The sequence below is a fragment of the Bison bison genome, unplaced genomic scaffold, assembly GCF_000754665.1.
Source record: "Bison bison bison isolate TAMUID 2011002044 unplaced genomic scaffold, Bison_UMD1.0 scf7180017864159, whole genome shotgun sequence".
Taxonomy (NCBI): Eukaryota; Metazoa; Chordata; class Mammalia; order Artiodactyla; family Bovidae; genus Bison; species Bison bison.
The window spans coordinates 713,155-737,550 of NW_011494731.1; the positions used below are offsets into that span (position 1 = coordinate 713,155).

Consider the following 24,396-nt stretch of genomic DNA (forward strand, 5'->3'; position numbering starts at 1 on the left):
ATAGCAGAAGTTTAGAGAAATCAAATGTTAGAAGGGAGGGATAAAAAGAAAGAAAGAAAATGACATCTTAAAATAGATTAGAGAGGTGGAACCATTAAACTATAATGTTATATAACACGAGAGAAGAGAGTGAATGTCAAGAAGACTGGGTAAAGAAAGTGAGAAAGCCATTGGTGTGTTTACTGTGCAAATAGGATGGAGTTATTTGAAAGGCTTTGGTCTTCCCTGGTGGCTCAGTTGGTAAAGAATCTGCCTGTAATGCGGTAGACCTGGGTTCGATCCCTGGGTTGGGGAGATCCTCTGGAGAAGAGAATGGCTACCCATTCTAGTACTCTTGCCTGGATAATTCCATGGAAAAAGGAGCCTGGTGGGCTACAATCCATGGGGTCTCAAAGAGCTGGACAAGACTGAGCAACCAAAACACATTTGAAAGGTAGAGATGGGAAGGACAAGGGAGAGAGAGCATAGTTTTTAAGTCAGGACTTGGAGAAGTATAATAGCTCATGATCAAGCAACAGCATAGAGGTGTGATACAGGGAAACATATTTCTAATAATACACAAGGTAGGCAAGAGGAATTTGAGGGAACTGACATGAATGGCTTCAGCAAAATTGGAGACAAGGTCATCTGATGCAAAAAACAAGAATGGGTTTTGATGATTTAGAAGTATATAATCATTTTCTATGGCCATAGAAAGACGTTAACAAAAATGATAACCAACAAAAAAGACTCATGTGAGGTCTGTTTGTGGTGACCTATCATTAATAATACACTCTGAGATTTATTACTGATAGGTTAAATAATAGGTTAAAAATGAGGCCGTTAGTTTGGGGGGTTGAATTCTGGAAGTAGTGCTGCCTCTAAAACATAAAATACATAGGATATATAAATATTAGATGACTTATTTAAGATTTTACTTTTGGCTTTTCCAATTGTAAAATGTTTTCTAACGGCATCTGCTTGCATGCATTCCAAGTCACGTCCAACTATTAGTGACCCTTATGGACTGTCCACTAGGCTCCTCTGTCCATGGGATTCTCCAGGCAAGAATACTGGAGTGGGTTGCCATACCCTCCTCCAGGGGATCTTCTCCATCCAGGGATCAAACTGGAGTCTTTTATGTCTCCTGCATAGGGTTCTTTACCACTAGCATCACCTGAGAAGCCCTGCTAAAGGTTCATTTCTTTTCTAAAAATGATTTTATATTCTAATGAGTCCAAGATAAACTTTTTGTGAATCGTAGTGAATCTTACTGAAAGAGAGTGCTTCAGGATTTTGAAAAAGAACAAATTACTGTAAAACTATGAATAGTCAAAACCATTACTATCATATTATTACTTCTGACGAAAATTTTTAGAATAATGCATTATTATGAGATACTGTGTTGTGCATGATATTTTATACATATTAAGTAGCATATGCATGCATGTGTATGTATACATATATATTTATAATGAAACATATCAGAAAAACTGATTTATATTATAAGTTACAGACGAGTACTTAGATCAAATTATTCAGAAGTAAGCTCACTAAGGATTGTTTAAATTAATTGAAATAAACTAGTCCAATCATTTATTTTGACAACAAATGTATATCTCAGCATGCATTAATCAGTTTTTGTTTTGGATATTTTCATGGTCATGTAGATGTGTCTTCTATGTTCTCTGAATACACAAAATGAAAAAGAAGTAACAGATCCAGTTAATGAAACACTTTTAAAATTATGTAGTTCAGTATCATGGACTTACTTTTGTCCATCCCTTTGAACATTGCCCCACTTTGTCTTCATTGTAATGGCTAATCCTGGCAGGGCTTTTATATAAACTCTAAGTGTATTTGGTCTCCACTTGCAGTTACTTGAGAGATGGGTGCATCTCCAAAAAAAAAAAAAGTAGTTCTATAATCATACACTATTACTGTTCCTAGTTTACTAACACTTAGGTCAATGTGATTTTTTTAAACATAATGGTACACTTCACTCTCTGGAATGCCTTCCACCAACACCATAGAGAAACTTCTTTTTTCCCCCAGTGGTAGCAGTAAAGGAAAGTTATAGATTGGCCAAGGCTTTGAATAGAAGATAATGAGTTCCAGATTAATTACTATGTAAACCATTATATACAGAAATATTCATGTTTTTGATGTCTTAAGTTCCTTTACTGCGTTAATGACTGTCCTTCTGCCTAGACCTATTCCCCCGTCCTTGGCTTTACTTCTCTGAACATTCTCCCCACAACTATCTAATGTCTGTTATATATGGGTTTCGTGGGCAAATTCAGGAACATTGTGTATTATTTTAGGTAGGAAACTGTATTCTTGTAAGTCAAATACATAATTAAATATGTATATGCAATCTCCTGAGGTAAAATTATTAAAAATAGGAGAGTTTGGAAATCATGAAAAGTTAGAGCAAAGCATGCCTGTGTGCTCAGTTATGTCCAACTCTTTGTGACCCCAGGGACTCTAGCCCATAAGGCTCCTCTGTTCATGGGATTTTTCCAGGCAAGAATACTGGAGTAGGTTGCCATTACCTCCTTCAGGGAATCTTCCTGATCCAGGAATCGAACCTACATTTCCTGCATCTCCTGCATTGGCAGGTGGATTCTTTACCACTGAGCCATCTGGGAAGTCCTGAGCAAGGCACATGCCTGTGTATTAGATTACTTAGCTTAAGTGTAGTGAATAACTACAGCTTTATGACAAATTAAGCAACATTTTTTTTTAAATGGCAACGTTGCTAGGAAAGGCTTTAAATAAAACTTAATTTTAATTATTTTACTAATAATGCACCTTTTCTAAAAGTAACTAAGCAACACTCTAAAAAATTCTATGAGTCATTCTAATGGCATTTTATTTTGTTCAAAATACACATTCAAACATTTTTAGCTTCTCTTTTCCTATAGAAGGATTTTAGGAAATGGTTTATGATGTTTCCAGTTGGCTCTTTTGCATCAATTTTTAAGATAAAATTTTCCTTGACATCATTAAAATGGATATTTCATTAGTAGCATTTGCTCAGGCAAATTAGTTGGTTATGCTAGCAGTTCTGCTTAGTTTTATCAAGTCAAAAAGATGTCATCAGCCAAAATTTAGGACTGGAGTCAGTCAAACTGCCATCTCAAAACTTGTCTTTACCATCTGGTTTGATGCTGTCTTGACATAATATCTTTTTGATGGATGTAACAAAAACTTGCCATCAGCAAAGGCGGCATTCCTCAACATCTGCAGCTTCATTAGAATCAATAACAGGGTTCTGCTGGGGTAGCTGTGACACCTACGTCAGCAAGTGCTCAGTTTGAGAGAACTGGAGAGCAAGCTACTTCTTCCCATGGCAATTGCCCCTTTAGGCGAAGATTCACATTCTTACTCATATACCTGCATTGCATCCTGAAGTTTCAAACCCCTGTGTCACCCTGGAAATGGATGTGGTTATTTCTCATCTATAGGCATTTATTCTTTAGCTTTCCTAACTGTTAGAAGGGCACCAGTTTTCCATGTCAATTGATGTAGTGGATTTTGACCAACCTCTTCAAACTGTTGCCTCTCAACCAGTTTGGAATATGAGGTACATTACACACATGGGAATGTGAGATACATCCCACTTAAACCAGGGCAAGAGTGTTGAGAATTCTAGTCAGAACACAAATCTTTCTTAAATTATCCTTAAAACATCTGTTCTTAATCTCTGTCATTATCTTATTATATCCTCTGCAGATCAATCATCTAATTGCTTCTAGTGTGTGTGTGTGCTAAGTCGCTTCAGTCACACCTGACTCTTTGCAACCCCATGGACTATAGCCCACCAGACTCCTCTGTCCATGGAATTATCCAGACAAGAATACTGCAGTGGGTTACCATGACGTCCTCAACCTAGGGATTGAACTTGTGTCTTTATGTCTCCTGCTTTGCAAGTCTGTTCTTTACCACTGAGTCACCAGGGAAGCCCAATAGCGTCTAGATATGCTATGAATCGGGCTTTCCAGGTGGCTCTAGTGGTAAAGAACCTGCTTGCCAATGCAGGAGACATAACAGACTCAGGTTCGATCCCTGGGTTGGGAAGATCCCCTGGAGGAAGGCACTACAACCCACTCCAGTATTCTTGCCTGGTGAATATCCATGGACAGAGGAGCTTGGCAGGTTACCGTCCATAGAGTCACAAAGAGTCAGACATGACCGAAGTGACTGAACACACACAGGTGCTATGAAATGCCCTCTGATTTTATATGTCACACTTTGTGTTTTAAGTCAATTTTTTCTTGGTGTCCAACTGAAATATCCAATTGAACATCATGTTACCCATACAGATGTTAAAGAGATTGTAGGCAGATTTAGTTTTTATATAAATATTTTTCCTCTAAATAGATAAAAAAAATATTAAAAATAAATAAAACAATCTTTAAGAGGACTACATTATGTGCAAATCCTGTAGACTGTATCCATGAAATGAATACCATTTAGCAAAGGAAACCCCTCAAGAGATTATCTTCAATATTGCGGTTTGCTAAAAAAAAAAAAAATTCTTAGAGCATTCATTTTGGAGTTACTTTTAAAACACAGTTATATACAGCACAAGAAAACCAGCTCCTTTTATAGTTGCTTTAAAACTATCCCTGCTCTCAGAACAACAACAAAGGAAGTATACAGCTTACACTTAAACATTGTTTTACTCCAAATATGTTTTCTTCTTTTCCAAAGAAAATTTATCCCAATAGGTATGATAGTTTAGTTGCTCTGTCATGCCTGACTCATTGGGACACCATGGACTGTAGTTCTCTGTCCATGGGCTTTCCAGGCAAGAATACTGGAGTGGATTCCCTGGGTCTCCTGCATTGAAGGAAGACTCTACTGGCTGAGCCACCATTGTTAATGATGAAGGTATTTGAAAGGACATAGTATAACATCTGAAGGCATTTCTAGAAAAAGTACTTTAAAAATTCATCAAATTTAAGACAAAGTGACTATTTTGAAAATGCAAGAGTCATCTGGATTTGTTGATTGGATAATGTTCATTTAATAAGTTATTGATTCATTTTCTATTTATGGAGAACTGTGTGCTTTCTGTACATGGACACAGTCATATGGAAAGTAAAAGTAAAGTGACAAATTCATTCTATTGAAAACACTAATACTCTTTATGAAAAAACTTTTTTATTTTCTAAGGCATGATAGAAAGCATGTCTGATAAAGAAAGATGGCTAAACAGAAAATACTGAAATAATATTGCACTATATTTTCTAATATTATTGTTGTTATTAATTTCCCAGCTATTATTGTAATAGAGAAGTGCTTTTTTTCATAAAATTCTTGAATTCAAAAGTGAGTACCAAATTATCATTACTTATGCATATTGAAGTTTAACTAGGCCTTCAGTTTTACTTTCCCTGATAGAGATTACATGCTTAAAAATATACTGTCCAGAGGGTGAGTAATCATACATATATATTAGAAATAAAAAGTCCATCTACGTTATATTTACTGAATTTTAGTTTCTTTTCATATCATTTTTATATTATTTATTATGCAATTTTCCCTAATGATATTCATTAGCTTTCAGGTAGGAATTTGCTAATTTATATTATAATAAAATTTTAATGCCTATTAATGAAAGTGAAGGTAAAGACCTAAAATTTTACTGTTTAGTCTTTTTAGAGGTTCATTGAAATTCTTAATCACATTCCTTAGGTTTAATATTCTTATTTTGTACCATATTTTCACTTGATGTTTCTTTTCTTTAACTAAATCCATCCATATCTAATTTCATGCATTTTTTAGTCACAGCTGAACTCCCATGCCTGTGTATTAAGAAGGCTGAATTATGGTTGTTATTTTTTAAATTGCCCTTGAAACCTCAATCACATCCAAAATTAATTCAAAATTTTAAAAAGTGAGTTTTGTGAATGTGAATAAGTTTGTGTTTTAAATACTAGCATATACCTTTTTTTATTTGTTACAACCACAGTGTGGCCAAGGTGGTGTTCCCACATTTAAAGATTAAAGCTCTGTATACAAACAATTCAGAAAATTTTCTTGTTTATTATGAGTATAGTTAGACTCACATATTTATCCAAGCAATCCATATTGTTCTTTAATTTCATTGGCATTGTCAAGAACAATTCTCCTCTCTAGCTTTTAAAGTGAACTTTTTTCTATTCATTTTGAATGAATCTATTTGTAATAATTTCAAAAATCATTCACATATACTTAAATAGATAACATTTCAAAATAAAGTCCATAAACCATGATAAATAATTTTATGTACTTTGTTAAATGAATTAGAGGAAAAACAGATTTTCAGTTAAAAAGTATTAGTAGTGTTAGTCGCTCAGTCATGTCTGACTCTTTAAGACCTAGTGGACTGTAGCCCACCAGATTCCTCTGTCCATGAAATTCTCTAGGCAAGAATACTGGAGTGGGTTGCCATTCTCTTCTCCAGGGCATCTTCCCAACCCAGGGACTGAACCCAGGTCTCCTACATTGGCTAGCAGATTTTCTACCCTCTGATCCACCAACTGTAGGGTTTTCAGTTAAATAGTTATTCCTAATTTTAACAAAATTGACTGATTAGGAACACACATGAACACAAACACGTCCACAAATATTTTTTTGTAACTACACTTTTGAAACCTTACTTACTTGGAGTGCTTGTTTATTTTTAATACTATTACTACTTATACTTTAGTAATTCATTCAAAAATGTGGATATTCCTTCTGAAAAATAGTTGAAGTTTCATAGATTACATAGATTATCTGTGATCAAATAAAGTTTAAGATTGGACCTATTTAGAAAGAAACCTAGATCACTGGTATAGAAAGCTTGGCATGGTCTACTGTTCTTGAGTGATTGTGTCTGTGGAGAAAGAGAGATCTGGAATGGAGCTCCTGTTGCAGAGCCTACTGAACAAATTAAATCTTAAACATTAGCAAGCAGGAATAAAATGGAATAAGATCTGTAGCTACCTAGGCATGGAATGCTAAGTCAGGAACTTATTTTAAAAATAATGGTTCAGTTCCTCAGCCATGTCTGACTATTTGTGATCCCATGGTCTGCAGCACATCAGACTTCCCTGTCCATCACCAACTCCTGAACCTTGCTCAAACTCATGTCCATTGTGTCAGTGGTGCCATCCAACCATCTCATCCTCTGCTGTCCCCTTCTCCTCCTGCCTTCAATCTTTCCCAAGATCAGGGTCTTTTTCAGTGAGTCAGTTCTTTGCATTGGGTGGCCAAAGTACTGAAGCTTCAGCTTCAGCACCAGTCCTTCCAATGAATATTCAGGACTGATTTCCTTTAGGATGGACTGGTTGGATTTCCTTGCAGTCCAAGGGAGAGACACTCAAGAGTCTTCTCCAACACCACAGTTCAAAAGCATCAATTATTTGGGGCTCAGCTTTCTTTATGGTCCAAATCTAACATCCATACATTAGTACTGGAAAAACCATAACTTTGACTAGATGGACCTTTGTCAGCAAAGTAATATCTCTGCTTTTTAATACGCTGTCTAGATTGGTCATAGCTTTTCTTCCAAGGAGACAAGCGTCTTTTATTTTTTTATTTTAATTTAATTTTATTTTTCAACTTTACATAATTGTATTAGCTTTGCCAAATATCAAAATGAATCCATCACAGGTATACATGTGCTCCCCATCCTGAACCCTCCTCCCTCCTCCCTCCCCATACCATCCCTCTGGGTCATCCCAGTGCACTAGCCCCAAGCATCCAGTATCGTGCATTGAACCTGGACTGGCATCTCATTTCATACATGATATTTCACATGTTTCAATGCCATTCTCCCAAATCTTCCCACCCTCTCCCTCTCCCACAGAGTCCATAAGACTGTTCTATACATCAGTGTCTCTTTTGCTGTCTCGTACACAGGGTTATTGTTATCATCTTTCTAAATTCCATATATATGCGTTAGTATACTGTATTGGTGTTTTTCCTTCTGGCTTACTTCACTCTGTATAATAGGCTCCAGTTTCATCCACCTCATTAGAACTGATTCAAATGAATTCTTTTTAATGGCTGAGTAATACTCCATTGTGTATATGTACCACAGCTTTCTTATCCATTCATCTGCTGATGGACATCTAGGTTGCTTCCATGTCCTGGCTATTATAAACAGTGCTGTGATGAACATTGGGGTACACGTGTCTCTTTCCCGACCCAATCAAAAAATGGGCCAAAGAACTAAATAGACATTTCTCCAAAGAAGACATACAGATGGCTAACAAACACATGAAAAGATGCTCAACATTACTCATTATCAGAGAAATGGAAATCAAAACCACTATGAGGTACCATTTCACACCAGTCAGAATGGCTGCGATCCAAAACTCTACAAATAATAAATGTTGGAGAGGGTGTGGAGAAAAGGGAACCCTCTTACACTGTTGGTGGGAATGCAAACTAGTACAGCCACTATGGAGAACAGTGTGGAGATTCCTTAAAAAACTGGAAATAGAACTGCCTTATGATCCAGCAATCCCACTGCTGGGCATACACACTGAGGAAACCAGAAGGACAAGCGTCTTTTAATTTCATGGCAGTCACCATCTACAGTGATTTTGGAGCCCAAGAAAATAATGTTGTTATTGTTATTTATTGTTATTGTTATTGTTTCCATTGTTTCCCCATCTATTTGCCATGAAGTGTTGGGACTGGATGCCATGATCTTAGTTTTTTGAATGCTGAGTTTTAAGCCAACTTTTTGGAGGTCACCATACGCCAAACAACAGGGACAGATCACAGCTCTGCCCATCAACAGAAAATTTGATTAAAAATTTACTGAACTTGGCCCCGCCTATCATAACAAGACCCAGTTTCCCCCATGGTCAGTTTCTCCCAGCAGAGAGCTTCCACAAGCCTCTGAAAACCACAGTTACAGAAAACTGAAGAAACTGATCACATGGATCACAGCCTTGTCTAACTCAATGAGACTATGAGCCATGCCATGTAGAGCCATCCAGGATGGATGGGTCATGAGGAGAGTTCTGACAAAACGAGGTCCCCTGGAGAAGGGAATGGCAAACCACTTCAATATTTTGGCCTTGAGAACTCCATGATCAGTATGAAAAAACAAAAAGAAAAAAAAAAGGTATATACCAAATATAAAGTTTGGACTAAGGAAAAAATAAAAATTAATTATCAGTTTTATTGAGAAAGTTCCTAAAAGACAACCTCCAAATCTATGCTTTTCTAACTTGAAATGATTATTGAATGCTAGGAATTAATCAGAGATATAGCCACATGTGACCTATTTCTACTTGAAGGTACATGCAGAAGATTCTAATAGAGATTTGTATCAAAACAAAGAATTCTTGACAAAAGTAATTTTAATTAAATACAAAAGAGTTATGGGGAGAACACATGCAAGTTGTCTCTGCCATGCCTTTGATAGACAGTGTTAAATAAAGCATGTAGTTATTGACATTCCTTCCTGGACGAAACCATGTGCTGGTTAACGGTGGATACCTACTCATTTTCCTTGTAAACTATCCTGGAATTGGTTTGAATTTAGCCTCTAACTGCTTAAAATATTCTTTTTGTAGCCAGTGGATTTAAGTTTGCTCAGGTGATATAATGGGAATTGAACAGGTTGACAACATCTCTCTCTCTTTCTCTCTATCTCACACACACACACAGACAAACCACAAATATTCTTACCATCCTTTTAAATTTAAGGTTAAATTTAGCTTTATTTAGGAATCACTTAACAGATACCTAAAATCATCATTTTTTTGAATTAACTTCAAAGGATGTTTCTTGAAAACTCTTCAACTATATCTTATACGTATAATTCTGCTTTTTTTCTTCTTCTTTTAGTATTTCTACTGGATTTTTGTTGTTGTTTTCCATCACATATATTCATTTGCATAAGTATTTTTTGGTGTTCCTTTTAAACTTTTGATTGTTTAACCTGTTGGTGTTGGTTTAACTGCTGTCGTGTCTGACTGTTGTGACCACATGGACTGTAGTTGACAGGCTCCTCTGTCCATGGGATTTTGTCTTGCATCTATTTTGCTTCATCCTACAGTACTTATTTTGGAAAGTTTATTTTGGTGTATCTCTAAATCACTGCCTTAAATAATACCAACAACTAATTACAGAAAAGCAATTTCAGCAAAATTGTGTCCATTGTTAAAACTCACAGCAAGTTGCTTTAGTATGCAAGTTGCAACCCACTCCAGTGTTCTTGCCTGGAGAATCCCAGGGACGGCGGAGCCTGGTGGGCTGTCGTCTATGGGGTTGCACAGAGTCGGACATGACTGAAGCGACTTAGCAGCATACAGCATAGTGATTAAGTGCTATGGATAAAAATAAAACAGGAAGCACATCTGTGTTATCTTGGAATGGCATTATAAAGAGAATAAATAAGGGAAGTCCCTTTGAAAAAGTGATGTTCGAGCAAAGATTGAAAGGAAGTGAAAGTGTGTATGAAATCTGTGTGAGGCACACAGATATGCAAGGGAAGTATCGTAGTATTAGAGAAAATGGCAAGTTCAAGCATCTGGGTTAGATATGGCTCCTCTAATTAAAATGTACCTCAGGTTAATGATTTATATAATCATTGATGTAATTACCTTATACATATTAAATTCATGATTATTGTGATTAAGTAGACTTGATTAGCCAATAGATGGAGAAATAATTCAAGTTGTTTCTCTCTCCTCCCTGTGGCCTGACTGATTCTTTTTTCTACAAGTTAGAAACAAATAATCCATTTTGTGTATATATATATATATATATATATACACACACACATATATATGTATATGGTAACAGCAATACAGACATTATATAAACATCATTCTTAAAATATTTTGATGAGATTTGTATCATTTCCCAGTAAAGTTTAGAAATTCTGGAAAAGGTATTGGATGAAAGTGAAATGATGGTACTATTTTTTTTTAAATTTATTTATTTTAGTTGGAGGCTGATTACTTTACAGTATTGTGGTGGTTTTTGAAATACATCACCATGAATCAGTCATGGGTGTACCTGTGTCCCCCCATCCCAAACACGCCCTCCCCCCCCTCCCCATCGCATCCTCCTGGGTGGTCCCAGTACATTGGTTCTGAATGCCCTATTCCATGCGTTGAACTTGCACTTGTCATCTAGTTCACATATGATTTCAATGCTATTCTCTCAAATCATCCCACCCTTGCCTTGTCCCACAGAGTCCAAAAGTCTGTTCTTTACATATGTGTCCCTTTTGCTATCTTGCATATAGGGTCATTGTTACCATCTTTCTAAATTCCATATATATGCATTAATATACAGTATTTATGTTTTTCTTTCTGACTTACTTCACTCTGCATAATAGGCTCCAGTTTCATCCACCTCATTAGAAATGACTCAAATGCATTCTTTTTAATAGCTGAGTCCATTGTGTATGTGTACCACAACTTTCTTACCATTCGTCTGCTGATGGACATCTAGGTTGCTTCCATGCACTAGTTATTGTAAACAGTGCTGCAATGAACATTGGAGTACACGTGTCTCTTTCAATTCTGGTTTCCTTGGTGTGTATGTCCCACAGTGAGATTGCTGGTTCATATGGCAGTTCCAATTTTTTAAGGAATCTCCATACTGTTCTCCATAGTGGCTGTACTAGTTTGCATTCCCATCAACAGTGTAAGAGGGTTCCCTTTTTTTTCCACACCCTCTCCAGCATTTATTGTTTGTAGACTTTTTGATGACAGCCATTATGACAGGTGTGAGATGGTACCTCATTGTGGTTTTGATTTGCATTTCGCTGATAATGAGTGATGTTGAGCATCTTTTCATGTGTTTGTTAGCCATCTATATGTCTTCTTTGGAGAAATCTCTGCTTAGTTCTTTGGCTCATTTTTTGATTGGGTCATTTATTTTTCTGGTATTGAACTGCATGAGCTGCTTGTATATTTTGGAGATTAATACTTTGTCAGTTGTTTCATTTGCTATTATTTTCTCCCATTCTGAAGGCTGTCTTTTCACCTTGCTTATAGTTTCCTTCATTGTGCAAAAGTTTTTAAGTTTAATTAGGTCCCATTTGTTTATTTTTACTTTTATTTCCATTATTCTGGGAGGTGGGTCACAGAGGATCTTGCTGTGATTTATGTCAGAGAGTGTTCTATGTTTTAATCTAGGAGTTTTATAGTTTCTGGTCTTACATTTAGATCTTCAATCCATTTTGAGTTTATTTTTGTGTATGGTGTTAGAAAGTGTTCTAGTTTCATTCTTTTACAAGTGGTTGAGCAATTTTCCTAGCACCACTTGTTAAAGAGATTGTCTTTTCTCCATTGTATATTCTTGTCTCCTTTGTCAAAGATAAGGTGTCCATAGGTGTGTGGATTTATCTCTGGGCTTTCTATTTTGTTCCATTGATCTATATTTCTGTCTTTGTGCCAGTTTCATACTGTCTTGATGACTGTAGCTCTGTAGTATAGTCGGAAGTCAGGCAGGTTGATTCCTCCAGTTTCTTTCTTCTTTCTCAAGATTGCTCTGGCTCTTTGAGGTTTTTTGTGTTTTCATACAAATTGTGAAATTATTTGTTCTAGTTCTGTGAAAATTACTGTCGGTAGCTTGATAGGGATTGCACTGAATCTATATATTGCTTTGGTTAGTATATTCATTTTCACTATATTGATTCTTCCAATCCATGAACACAGTATATTTCTCCATCTATTTGTGTCATCTTTTATTTCTTTCATCAGTGTTTTATAGTTTTATATATACAGGTCTTTTGTTTCTTTAGGTAAATTTATTCCTACATATTTTATTCTTTTCATTGCAATGGTGAATGGGATTGTTTCCTTAATTTCTCTTTCTGTTTTCTATTGTCAGTATATAGAAATGCAAGGGATTTCTGTGTATTAATTTTATATCCTGAAAATTTACTATATTTATTGATTAGCTCTAGTAATTTTCTGGTGGTGTCTTTAGGGTTTTCTATGTAGAGGATCATGTCATCTGCAAACAGTGAGAGTTTTATTTCTTTATTTCCAATCTGTATTTCTTTTATTTCTTTTTCTTCTCTGATTTCTGTGGCTAAAACTTCCAAACCTATGTTGAATAGTAGTGGTGGACACCCTTGTCTTGTTTCTGATTTTAGAGGAAATGCTTTCAATTTTTTGTCATTGAGGATAATGTTTGATGTGGGTTTTATCATAGATGGCTTTTATTATATTGTATATGCCTTCTATGCCTACTTTTCAGAGGTTCTTTTTTTTTTATCATAAATGGGTATGGAATTTTGTCAAAGGCTTTCTCTACATCTATTGAAATAATCATGTTTTTATCTTTCAATTTGTTGATGTGGTGTATCACATTGATTGATTTGCAAGTATTGAAGAATCCTTGCATCCGTGGGATAAAGCCCACTTGGTCATGATATGTGATCTATTGGATTCTGTTTGCTAGAATTTCGTTGAGAATTTTTACATCTATGTTCAGTGATATTGGCCTGTAGTATTCTTTTTTGATGGCATCTTGGTCTGGTTTTATTAGGGTGATTGTAGCCTCATAGAATGAGTTTGGGAGTTTACCTTCCTCTGCAGTTTTCTAAAGAGTTTGAGTAGGATAGGTGTTAGCTCTTCTCTAAATTTTTGGTAGAATTCACTTGTAAAGTCATTTGGTCCTGGGCTTTTGTTTGTTGGAAGAATTTTGATTACACTTTTGATCTCCTGGCTTGTGATGGACCTGTTAAGGTTTTCTATTTCTTCCTGGTGCAGTTTTGGAAGGTTATACTTTTCTAAGAATTTGGCCATTTCAAGTTGTCCATTTTATTGGCATATAGTTGCTGATAGTAGTTTATTATGATCCTTTGTATTTTTGTGTTGTCTGTTTTGATTTCTCCATTTTCATTTCTAATTTTACTGATTTGATTCTTCTCTCTTGTTTTCTTGATGAGTCTGGCTAATGGTTTGTCTATTTTATTTATTTTCTCAAATAACCAGCTTTTAGTTTTGTTGATTTTTGCTATAGTCTTCTTTGTTTCTTTGTCACTTATTCCTACTCTGAATTTTATGATTTCTTTCCTTCTACTAATTTTGGGATTTTTTGTTTATTCTTTCTCTAGTTGCATTAGGTGTAAAGTTAGGTTATTTACTTGATGTTTCTCTTGTTTCTTGAGGTAAGCTTGTAATGCTGTGAACCTTCCTCTTAGCACTGCTTTTACTGAATCCCATAGGTTTTGGGTTGTCGTGTTTTCATTTTCATTTGTTTCTATGCATATTTTGATTTCCCTTTTTATTTCTTCCATGATCTTTTGATTATTCAGAAGTGTGTTGTTTAGCCTCCATATGTTTGTATTTTTAATAGTTTTTTATCCTGTAGTTGGCATCTAATCTTACCTCATTGTGTTCAGAAAATATGCCTGAAATGATTTCAATTTTTTTGAATTTACTAAGGCTAGATTTATGGCCCAGGATGTGATCTATCCTGGAGCATATTCCAAGTGCACCTGAGAAAAAGGTGAAATTCATTGTTTTGGGGTGAAATGCTCTATAGATATCAATTAGGTCTAACTGGTCCATTGTATTAGAAAATGATGGTTCTTTTAAGAGTTTCAAATGTTGATGATTTTTTTTTCCTCACACCTATTTATATTTCAGAGTTTCAATTAGAGAGGAGCTAGAGATCTAGCACGGAGAAGGCAATGGCACCCCACTTAAGTACTCTTGCCTGGAAAATCCCATTGACAGAGGAGCCTGGTAGGCTGCAGTCCATGGGGTCGCGAAGAGTTGGTTACCACTGAGCGACGTCTCTTTCATTTTTCACTTTCATGCATTGGAGAAGGAAATGGCAACCCACTCCAGTGTTCTTGCCTGGAGAATCCCAGGGATGGGGGGAGCCTGGTGGGCTGCCATCCATTGGGTCTCACAGAGTTGGACACGACTGAAGCGACTTAGCAGCAGCAAAAGCGACTTAGCAGCGGCAAAAGCGACTTAACAGCAGCAGCAGCAGAGACCTAGCAAAACTGTAATTAATTTTAATCCTAAAAGAAAGGGAATTATTTCCTCTGACTTCCTGTCATACATGCCCTCATCAATTTAGGTTACACCTCATCTGTCATTTGTCATGGCATTTGTCACACCATTTCATAATTCTTAGTTTACTTTTCCAGCATTTATGAGATATTAAGCTTTGCATCCACAGTGCTTGGTATGGTCTTTTTTACTAAGCTGGTACTCAATAAATATTGGAATGAAAGAACAAGTGAATGAATGGGTAAGCAAGTGAATGTTTCCATGTTCCTATAAATTATAAATTATTCCAAAGGCAAAGGAATAGATATCAGAATGTAATAGGTATATGCTGCAATCCTAGAAGAAAGTTGTTATGTTTCTCCATTGATTGATTATATAAGTTTGCAGCAAGAATAAAATCCTGATATCTCTAGAGAGTTTTATTGCTAATCAAAGTGACTTTATGTATTTTCTCATTTATTCCTCCTTAACATTTCTGTGAAATTGTTAAGCATTTTATTCAATATGGCCAAGAAATTGTGGTTCATGGTCTTCCATTGACCAAGTGAAGATGGTTTCTAGTTTTATTTAAATTTGACCAAATGACAGTAAAATCTATTTCTGGTTGCTTTTATTTATGAGAGAATAAAATATTTGACCATGAAATTTCAAGATATCTCATTTAAAGAATAAAATGCAATGGTCAGAAGAATCATCAGTGGGAATTCTAAACAGGGTAGAATGAACTATCAAATCCTGACTCATCTTCCTCTAAAGGATAACTTTACCAAATAACTTTAAACTTGCTGCACATCATATTATGCTCAGTCATAATTCTCTGTCTTATTCCTCTGCTAACTTTCAATAATGTTAAGAAGAGCAGTTCTCCCTGTTTTATTGTCTTTCCCTTCAAATAACCTGTTTTAAGAGATTGCAGATGCTTTGAGATAAAACTGCCAGGATTATTCCAAGGACTGTCAGGTTTGCTAACAACCAAATGCTTTCAGATCACTGCATTTGCCTCAGATTCCACCTTTGATATGAACCACATATGGCTTCAGTCCTGTTTTCCTGAATTAACTCTAATTTCCTAGTGACCAAGGTCAGATGAGTCCAGATAGGGCTCAGCTGTTCTTACCTAGCACATATGTTCCAGTGTTGTTGGTAATTTATTTACTGTAATAAAAAATTAAAATGCAAATCTCAGCCAGATTCTCCTTTACCAAGGTCTCCCTTGGTATGGGCTTTTTCAAATCACATATTAGGAATGACTACATACTGACTTTTTCATAACAATATGAAAAATGTTATTATAGCATTTTTATCAAATATTTGTTAATATTAGAAATAAAATTGCTAATGTGGAATTTATTGAAAAGGAATACTTTGAGTAAGTGCCAATGACACCAAGTTTACTTTGGTAATTTTGAAAAATCATCAGAGATTACTGCCTCTTCTTCTAGTACTTCATCATATCCATTCATACATCAGAGTTCAACTAATTCTGCTATACATTATGGTTTAGGAGATAAATTATTGTTTCGTGAATGTTTTATATTTTAAAATAAAAATAAACAGGTTCTTAACATAAATGAAGTATATCTTTAAAGTTACTTCAAGATATTTTAGGTGCTATGCTACTAGATAAAAGGGCTTCCCTGGTGGCTCTGAGGATAAAGAATCTGCCTGCAATATGAGACCCAGATTCGATCCCTGGATCAGGAAGATCCCCTGGTGAAGGAACTGGCAACCCAGTCCAGTATTCTTGCCTGGAGGACCCCATGGACAGAGAAGCCTGGCAGGCTGCAGTCCATGTTGTCACAAAGAGTTGGACAAAAAGCCCTAAACAACAACTACTCTATAAACTTTTTTAAAGAATCTGAGTTGTAGCCAAAACCTCAAATATTATGTTTTAAAAAACATTACAAAATAGTACTGGATTTTCTTTGTATTATTGATGCTTTGTGGACATAAGAGTTCAAACTAGATTAATATTAAAGATTTCTTGTCTTATTCAATAAAATAAGCTTTCCTCTAGAACAGGCATAAAAAGTTAATTTAAATTCTTGTTTCCAGGGGTCTCATAAACATTTTCTTACCATTTTTAGGGTATTGGATAGGTTTATAGGTCCATGAACACAAAATGGTCTCTGAATTTTATTTTTTTCTGGTTTTGCATTTACTTAAAAATGAATTGGAATATAATTGCTTTACAATATTGTGTTAGTTTCTGCTGTACCATGAAATAAATCAGCCATATTCCCTCCCTCTTGAACCTCCTTTCCATCCCTACATCCGATCCCTCAAGGTCATCACAGAGCACCCAGCTGAACTCCTTGTGCTTTATTTGAATTTTAATTTGTATTTGACATCGAGCAAAGGGAGTGGGGAGAATAATTCACTTGCATGCTAAACAATTTAAGTCAAAGATATTTTTTTAAAGATGGCTTTGAATTTGTAAAATATGTTGTTCACAATAAAAGTTCTATGCCAGTGGTACAAGAATAACCCTTACTTGATTGGCTTTCATAACATTTTAGATGGGATAGAAACAAAATTTCAAAGCACTGGAGAAGGAAATGGCAGCCTGCTCCAATAATCTTGCCTGGAAAATTCCATGGACAGGGGAGCCTGGTGGGCTACAGTTCGTGGTATCACTAAGAGTCAGACACTACTGAGCGACTAAACAACAACAACATTCTTCCACTAATATCTTACCAGTTCTAAATGTCTCTCTCTAGAATGCTCAGGAAAAATGTTGCCTAAAACCCATTAGTTATTGGAGATCTGCAAAGAGTCAGGTAATTTCAGGTTGCATAGTTTATCTTGAGTTCTGTCAGAAACTAAAGTTATATATGTTTACATTTGGAATCATCATCTATATATTTAAAAGCTTTTAAGTATACTGAATGTTATTTTTAAAGCCCAACATCTTTTGGCATCTGTGAAGTTTTTAAAAGTCTTGTGTTTCTTATTCTTAACAAGAATTTTTTTAATGGGTTTGTTTACGTTTCATACCCTCTGAAAACTGCTATGATAAAGAGACAGTGCCTTATGAATTTGTTTTATTGGTTTTATGCTGATATAGCAAAAACCAAGTCAACTTACAAGCCTCGGCATTTTGATAAAATAAACACTGCTAAACGTTGGCATCCTAAATCTGCCCAATGTAATATAAAAGGAAAAGTGTCCTTAATATGGGACACACACACATATACACACACCCCAAAAGAAAGAAATTTATTCTGGTGTTTAGAGTGGCAGTGTAGTTGTGTGAGAAAATCAGAATATTTTATTTCGAATATTTTAAATATAGTTCCCTGGTGGCTCACATAGTAAAGAATCTACCTGTAATGAAAGAGACCCAGATTCAGTCCCTGGCTTGGGAAGATCCCCTGGAGACAGAAATGGCCATCCACTCCAGTATTCTTGCCTGGAGAATTCCATAGACTGAGGAGCCTGGTGGGCTATCATCCATGGAGTCGCAGAGCTGGACACGATTGAGCAACTAACACTTTTCCTTTCATTGCTTTGATTTTACTATTCATTTCAAACAATATCTATGAGACTTGATTTAATTTATGTACTTAACTTTATATTACTGTGTACAACATAGCTGTAATGATAATACTTAGAAATATTTTTCATTTTTGCTAAAGACATTATTGTCTCATTATGAAATTAAAATTCTTCATTAAAATCATGATGTCATAAATCCTATCAGCAAGTTTCTATTTAAAATCTGCCTTCACTACTATTTTTTTTTTTTTTGTATCAAGTAGCCTTAGTATACTCACCTGTGAAGGAAAGGAGTGAAACAAGATGTTCTTTTTTTTTTTTAATTTTATTTTATTTTTAAACTTTACATAATTGTATTAGTTTTGCCAAATATCAAAATGAATCCCCCACAGGTATACACGTGTTCCCCATCCTGAACCCTCCTCCCTCCTCCCTCCCCATACCATCCCTCTGGGTCGTCCCAGTGCACTAGCCCCAAGCATCCAGTATCGTGCATCGAACCTGGACTGGCAACTCGTTTCTTACATGATATTTTACATGTTTCAATGCCATTCTCCCAAATCTAGACCACTTTCTAACACCATACACAAAAATAAACTCAAAATGGATTAAAGATCTAAACGTTAAGACCAGAAACTATAAAACTCCTAGAGGAGAACATAGGCAAAACACTCTCTGACATACATCACAGCAGGATCCTCTATGACCCACCTCCCAGAATATTGGAAATAAAATAAAAAATAAACAAATGGGACCTAATTAACCTTAAAAGCTTCTGCACATCAAAGGAAACTATTAGCAAGGTGAAAAGACAGCCTTCAAAATGGGAGAAAATAATAGCAAATGAAGCAACTGACAAACAACTAATCTCAAAAATATACAAGCAAAAAATATATATATATATACAAGCAACTCCTACAGCTCAACTCCAGAAAAATAAACGACCCAATCAAAAAATGGGCCAAAGAACTAAATAGACATTTCTCCAAGATGTTCTTATGTTTAATTTTTTTTCACTAATTCATTTTTTAACTTGACTAATTTGCCATTATCTTAATTCTTGCCTTACGGAAAATTTATAATATTTCATGCTTAGTTTATTACCTGGCTTTCATTTTTCATGTTTCTCTTAAATAATACATTATTCTAGACTATCCTTCCTAATAAATTTGGCATCAGTGGTGCCAACCTATATTCCAATTCCTTAGTCTTTTTTGGTGCTCTGTGTAGGTCTTCACTTCTCTATGTCACTGTTGCTGGAGGACCTTCAAAGACTGTTTACATTTGGTTCAGCAGCTTATTCTCCATCCCTGATTTTATCTTGTCCCTTGGCAATGATCACCAGCTACTTTGTGGAATGAAGCTAACCTTAGTCTAAGAGGAGATTGAGAGGATATAATATACGATCAATCATTTAACATGCCCCATCTTCCACCTATGAGCTTTAGTTCACATGGCAACTTGATATTTCCTTATTTCTAAATAAGTGAACATAAACTTTCAGACAATACACAAATATTTATTACTTTTGTTTTTAATTACCTGCTTACTGACTTTAAATGAGTTCTTCCTCTTAGTATTTCACTTGTAAAGCTTTCATATACTATTTTTAACCTTAGAGATCCTATGGTCTTTTTTACTTTGAAAGTATTCAACAATTTTCTATTTTACTAGAAATAAAACTAGCTGAGTCTCCTTATTTCCTCCTTATGCATTAGATCTTAGAGTATTAGCACAATTCCATATGTATTTAATATATATATTTTGAAATAGGCCATTAGAGGTCAAGTCAGTCGCACTGTTTTAAAAATCCTCTTTTATTCTACATTTCACTTGAGGATTCCATTTTTTTATATCAGATTTTAATATGTATCTGATCTTTGAATGTGTTTTCTTTCAACAAAGTCAATTTAGAATTTTTCTTTGAATTTATGCAATATCTTTTACCTTGCTAAGGACATTAATGTCATTTTGTTTGTTTTATTATTTATCTTTATGTTTTATTCTTTATGTTAGAGACTCATTGCAAGCCACAGGTGCTTAGTTAAGGATGAAAAACTATGAGCTTCACTTTAGGGTGATGTAGTGGTTCATTTTTTTGTAAATCCATGATATGTGCCTTTAGATGTAGTTGTTATAGTACAATAATTAAGACTATGAACTGGTAGCCTATTTACCCAAGTTTTCCTCCTGCTTTTGCCAGGAAGAAGCCACATGAATTTAGGTGAACTATTAACTGCTCTGTGTTTTCATTTTCTAATTTTAGAATGGGGACAAAAATATCTACCACCTAATAGAAATCTTAAAAGACTTAAATGATTTAATATGTATAAATAATGTATAATAATATTTGGCACATGCTGAACTCTATATGTGTTAACTGCTATTATTACCTTTTCTGTTGTTATTGTTTTATTAATATTATTATTATCTCTTTAGAGAAGTTCAATTTTGCTTAAAAATATCTTCCTGGAGGAATTCAAAGATCGAAGACAGACGAGGGCTGACTGATCTCAACATTGGTTATAGATTCCAACATGTTCCTTCTGGTTTCAGTGTGGCTTGCCTAGATCAACTCATCCAGTGTACTCTTGTTTGCTTCCCACAGAATAAAACCTCTTGGCCTTTGCTTGGGTGGGATGGAGCAATCACAAAGATAGTTGTTTTTAAGACAGTTTTCCAATATATTCTACTTTTGTTAGACCTTTAATCATTCTGGCTTTGAGAGGGATATAGAAATGCTAATCTCAGAAACTTTTGCAGGGGAAAAGGGGGCCTCAAAGGTTGATTAGCTCAATTGCAATTCATCTATCTGCATTGCTCCTTCCAAAATTTTGTTTCTGCTGCATTTCATCTGATTGTCTTTTGCCTTGTAGTTTCACGCCATAGGAGAGAATATTTGTTCAAAGATGATATTCAACCTTCCATCTTTACCAGATTACTTGGTGTTTTTTAAGAAAAATAAAACACAAGCACTGGGTAATATTAAGCTCTTTTTAACAAATAGAGTAACAAAAACGTCTTACTACTGCATGGTGTTTTTACATGTAGTGTCTTATTTAATCCTCGCAAAAACGTTAGAAGTTTGGTAGATATTTGACTACCATATAAACTAAAAAGAGATTAGTTAGTTTGCATAAGAACATACTTTTTAAACAAGAGATAAAGAATTAGTGATCATTCTGACTTGGACCTACATCATTCAGAATTTATCTATATATTAGTTAAGTATAGGTAATCAATTATTCATGTGTGGCCATATTTATAGAGAAAAGTACATGGTAAACTTCATATTCAGCCTGTGTTTTGTTCAGATACTTTCTTCGTATACTTTATAAGCAATCTTAGCTGCTTTAAACTTAAGTGTTTCAGTGAAATTCATGTTGTTCAAGCCTTTTGTTTTTAAACTAGTGATGACTATACTATCTTCACTACTGAAAATGATAAAAGTAATAAAATTTCCAGGTGACCCTAAAGACTAGTTTTGTATTTTAACTTTCTATAAAAATAGTTTGAATTTAAAGGCATCGCATACCAACACATACATACATGCAATCTACAAAGACTTTAATCTTATCTCCCATATCTGGCTACACAGTGTTGTGTTTTATAGCCATAATTGATAGATGACTGTGCTCAGTTGGAAATTGTAGTCAAAGAATGCCAGCCAAACTAGCAAGCAAGCCATATAAAATGTGAGTGAGCAGCAGATAGTCAATATTTCTAAATTAAAATATTTGGGTGTTTATTATGAGAAACAAAACAATTTGGGTAACTTTTCTATCAAAACTTATTATCCCATATAAGAATACTAGGAATAGGTTTATTTTCTGTAGACAGGAAAGATGATTGAAGCTGTACAAAAATCAAAGACAATAAATTCAAGAAAACCAGAAGTATATTAAGAGATATTTAAGTAAAAATGGAAGATAGGAAGTTATTAATAAGGACCTATTGTATAGCACAGGGAACTCAATACTCTGTGATTGCCTGTATGGAAAAAGAATCTAAAAGAGAGTGTATATAAGTATAAACTGTAGCCTGGCAGGTCCATGGGGCTGCAAAAGAGTCAGATACAACTTATCGACTAAACAACAACAAAGATGTTACATTTTAAATTGTCAAGTAATGAACATGCAGTTTTGATACATGAATTTTTAGTATTACATCCATGGGATTGTGTTTATTATCAGTCACAGATTCACTAAATCAAAAACTGTGTCCAATTTTATTTTTTACATAAAATCTCTTTAATCTGAAGGTAAGCTCTGATTTTGATTTTATTTTGTATTTTGACCTCACTTAATCCAAAACATTAGGAGAAAATATTTTTTACCTTTGAAAGGACATGAACTTGTTGTAGCTAGCCTCATTATGTTCCTAATTTGGATAGCAAGATGTATCTTTGCAAAACCTCACTATTGGTCATAATTATTCCAGTAAGAATATCACCATAGTCTTAACTATTCCTTTCATTTCCCATTTCTACTCCAAACATTTGAATATTTTCCTTAAAAACAACTGACATACCGCAATTTGTTGCCCAAATTTGTTATCATGCCAATCTCATTCTGGGTACTCTAGCTGCCTTCTTTCAAGGACTGGCCTTTCAGCATGTTTTAATGTTCATTGGAGAGCAGAGGTTTACATTTTTATTGCTTCTTAGCTCTAAAGCTATACTTGTTTTTATAAAGCACATAATGCACTATTAGATATTTCCCCACCTCCAAATTAATTTTTTCTTTCCATGTTTTCATTGAAATAGTGCCATAATTTTTAAAAATATTATTCTGTACTAACCTTTAGTGGAAGGAATAATATCACGTTTATGTCCTGGAACATGTAGGACTAAATACATGCTTAAACTGCAAAAGACTGTATACCTATTTATTGGAAAATAGTTTCAATGTTTTATGGCAGAACAACCAATGAGGTGAAAATCCTCCTTGTGTTTATAATTGGAATATTATGTTTTGTGTTGGTATAAGAATGAAACTACGGTAAGGGTTTCACAAATGAGCTTTCCATAAGCAGATGCTAACCTTTTTCCTGTTTATGTTTTACCAGTGCCTTCTGAACAAAACCCATTCCTTTCCTTTAGCAATAAGTCGTACTGAAGCCCTACTGAGAATTTCCAGCTGGATATAAAAACTCTTCTATTTTCTTGGTCCAGGAATCCTTAGTTAGTAAGACCTGGATGATTGATTTCCTGTTGTCCTGAGGCAGGTTAAAAGAAGTTCTATGGTGTCCAGATTGTGTCTCAGCAGAAATGTAGTCATCTTACTTGTAATATCCTTATTTGTAACAAATTCCTCTCGTCTCTTCAACTTATATTTGTATGTGTCCTTGGGGGATAATGTAACATCTGTCTTATAGTCAACAACTGAATTCAGGGGGAAAAAAATCTCTTACACTTTTATAGTGTCAATCGGTGTCCAGTGTCTGCATTTTCGAAATTTGATGTTATAGTAATGTTGAAAAATAAAATTGTACATATGAGATACGCATGTGAGATACAAACACAAAAATCCCTTATTAGTCTGTTTTATTCTCTCTTTTTTATTGCCTCCTATGATTTACTAGTTGTGATCTTTTGAGTCTTAGGGCATTTTTTATATGTTTGCTAAATAAATCTGCTCCACGCCTGGAAATACGATGAGGAATTGCTCAGAGAAATGTTTCTTCGCAGATTTTGATTTTTTGTTGTTGTTGTTTAGTATCACTGTTACTAATAATACAATTATACAGTATTATGAGCAAACTAAATATAGTTAATTTCATCAAAATATTGTAGGGTCACATGGAAACTAAGGAATATCTTTCTTATGTATCCTGTTTTTCCCCAGAAATCAAAAATCTCCACATATGACAAAATGTGGGCCTTTATGAGTAGCAGGAGGCAGTCTGTGCTCGTCAAAAGTAATGA

At 34.8% G+C, this 24,396-nt stretch overlaps 1 protein-coding gene across 2 annotated transcripts in view; it reads left to right on the forward strand.

Annotated features, from left to right (window-relative positions):
* The window catches only part of GRIK2 (glutamate receptor, ionotropic, kainate 2), a 737,896-nt gene that overhangs the window by 673,981 nt on the left and 39,519 nt on the right, over nucleotides 1-24,396 (forward strand). For both annotated transcript variants that reach the window (XM_010841260.1, XM_010841261.1), the window contains exon 14: nucleotides 24,317-24,387. In XM_010841260.1, the coding sequence (XP_010839562.1) occupies nucleotides 24,317-24,387 (71 nt within the window). The remainder of the gene's footprint in view (nucleotides 1-24,316; nucleotides 24,388-24,396) is intronic.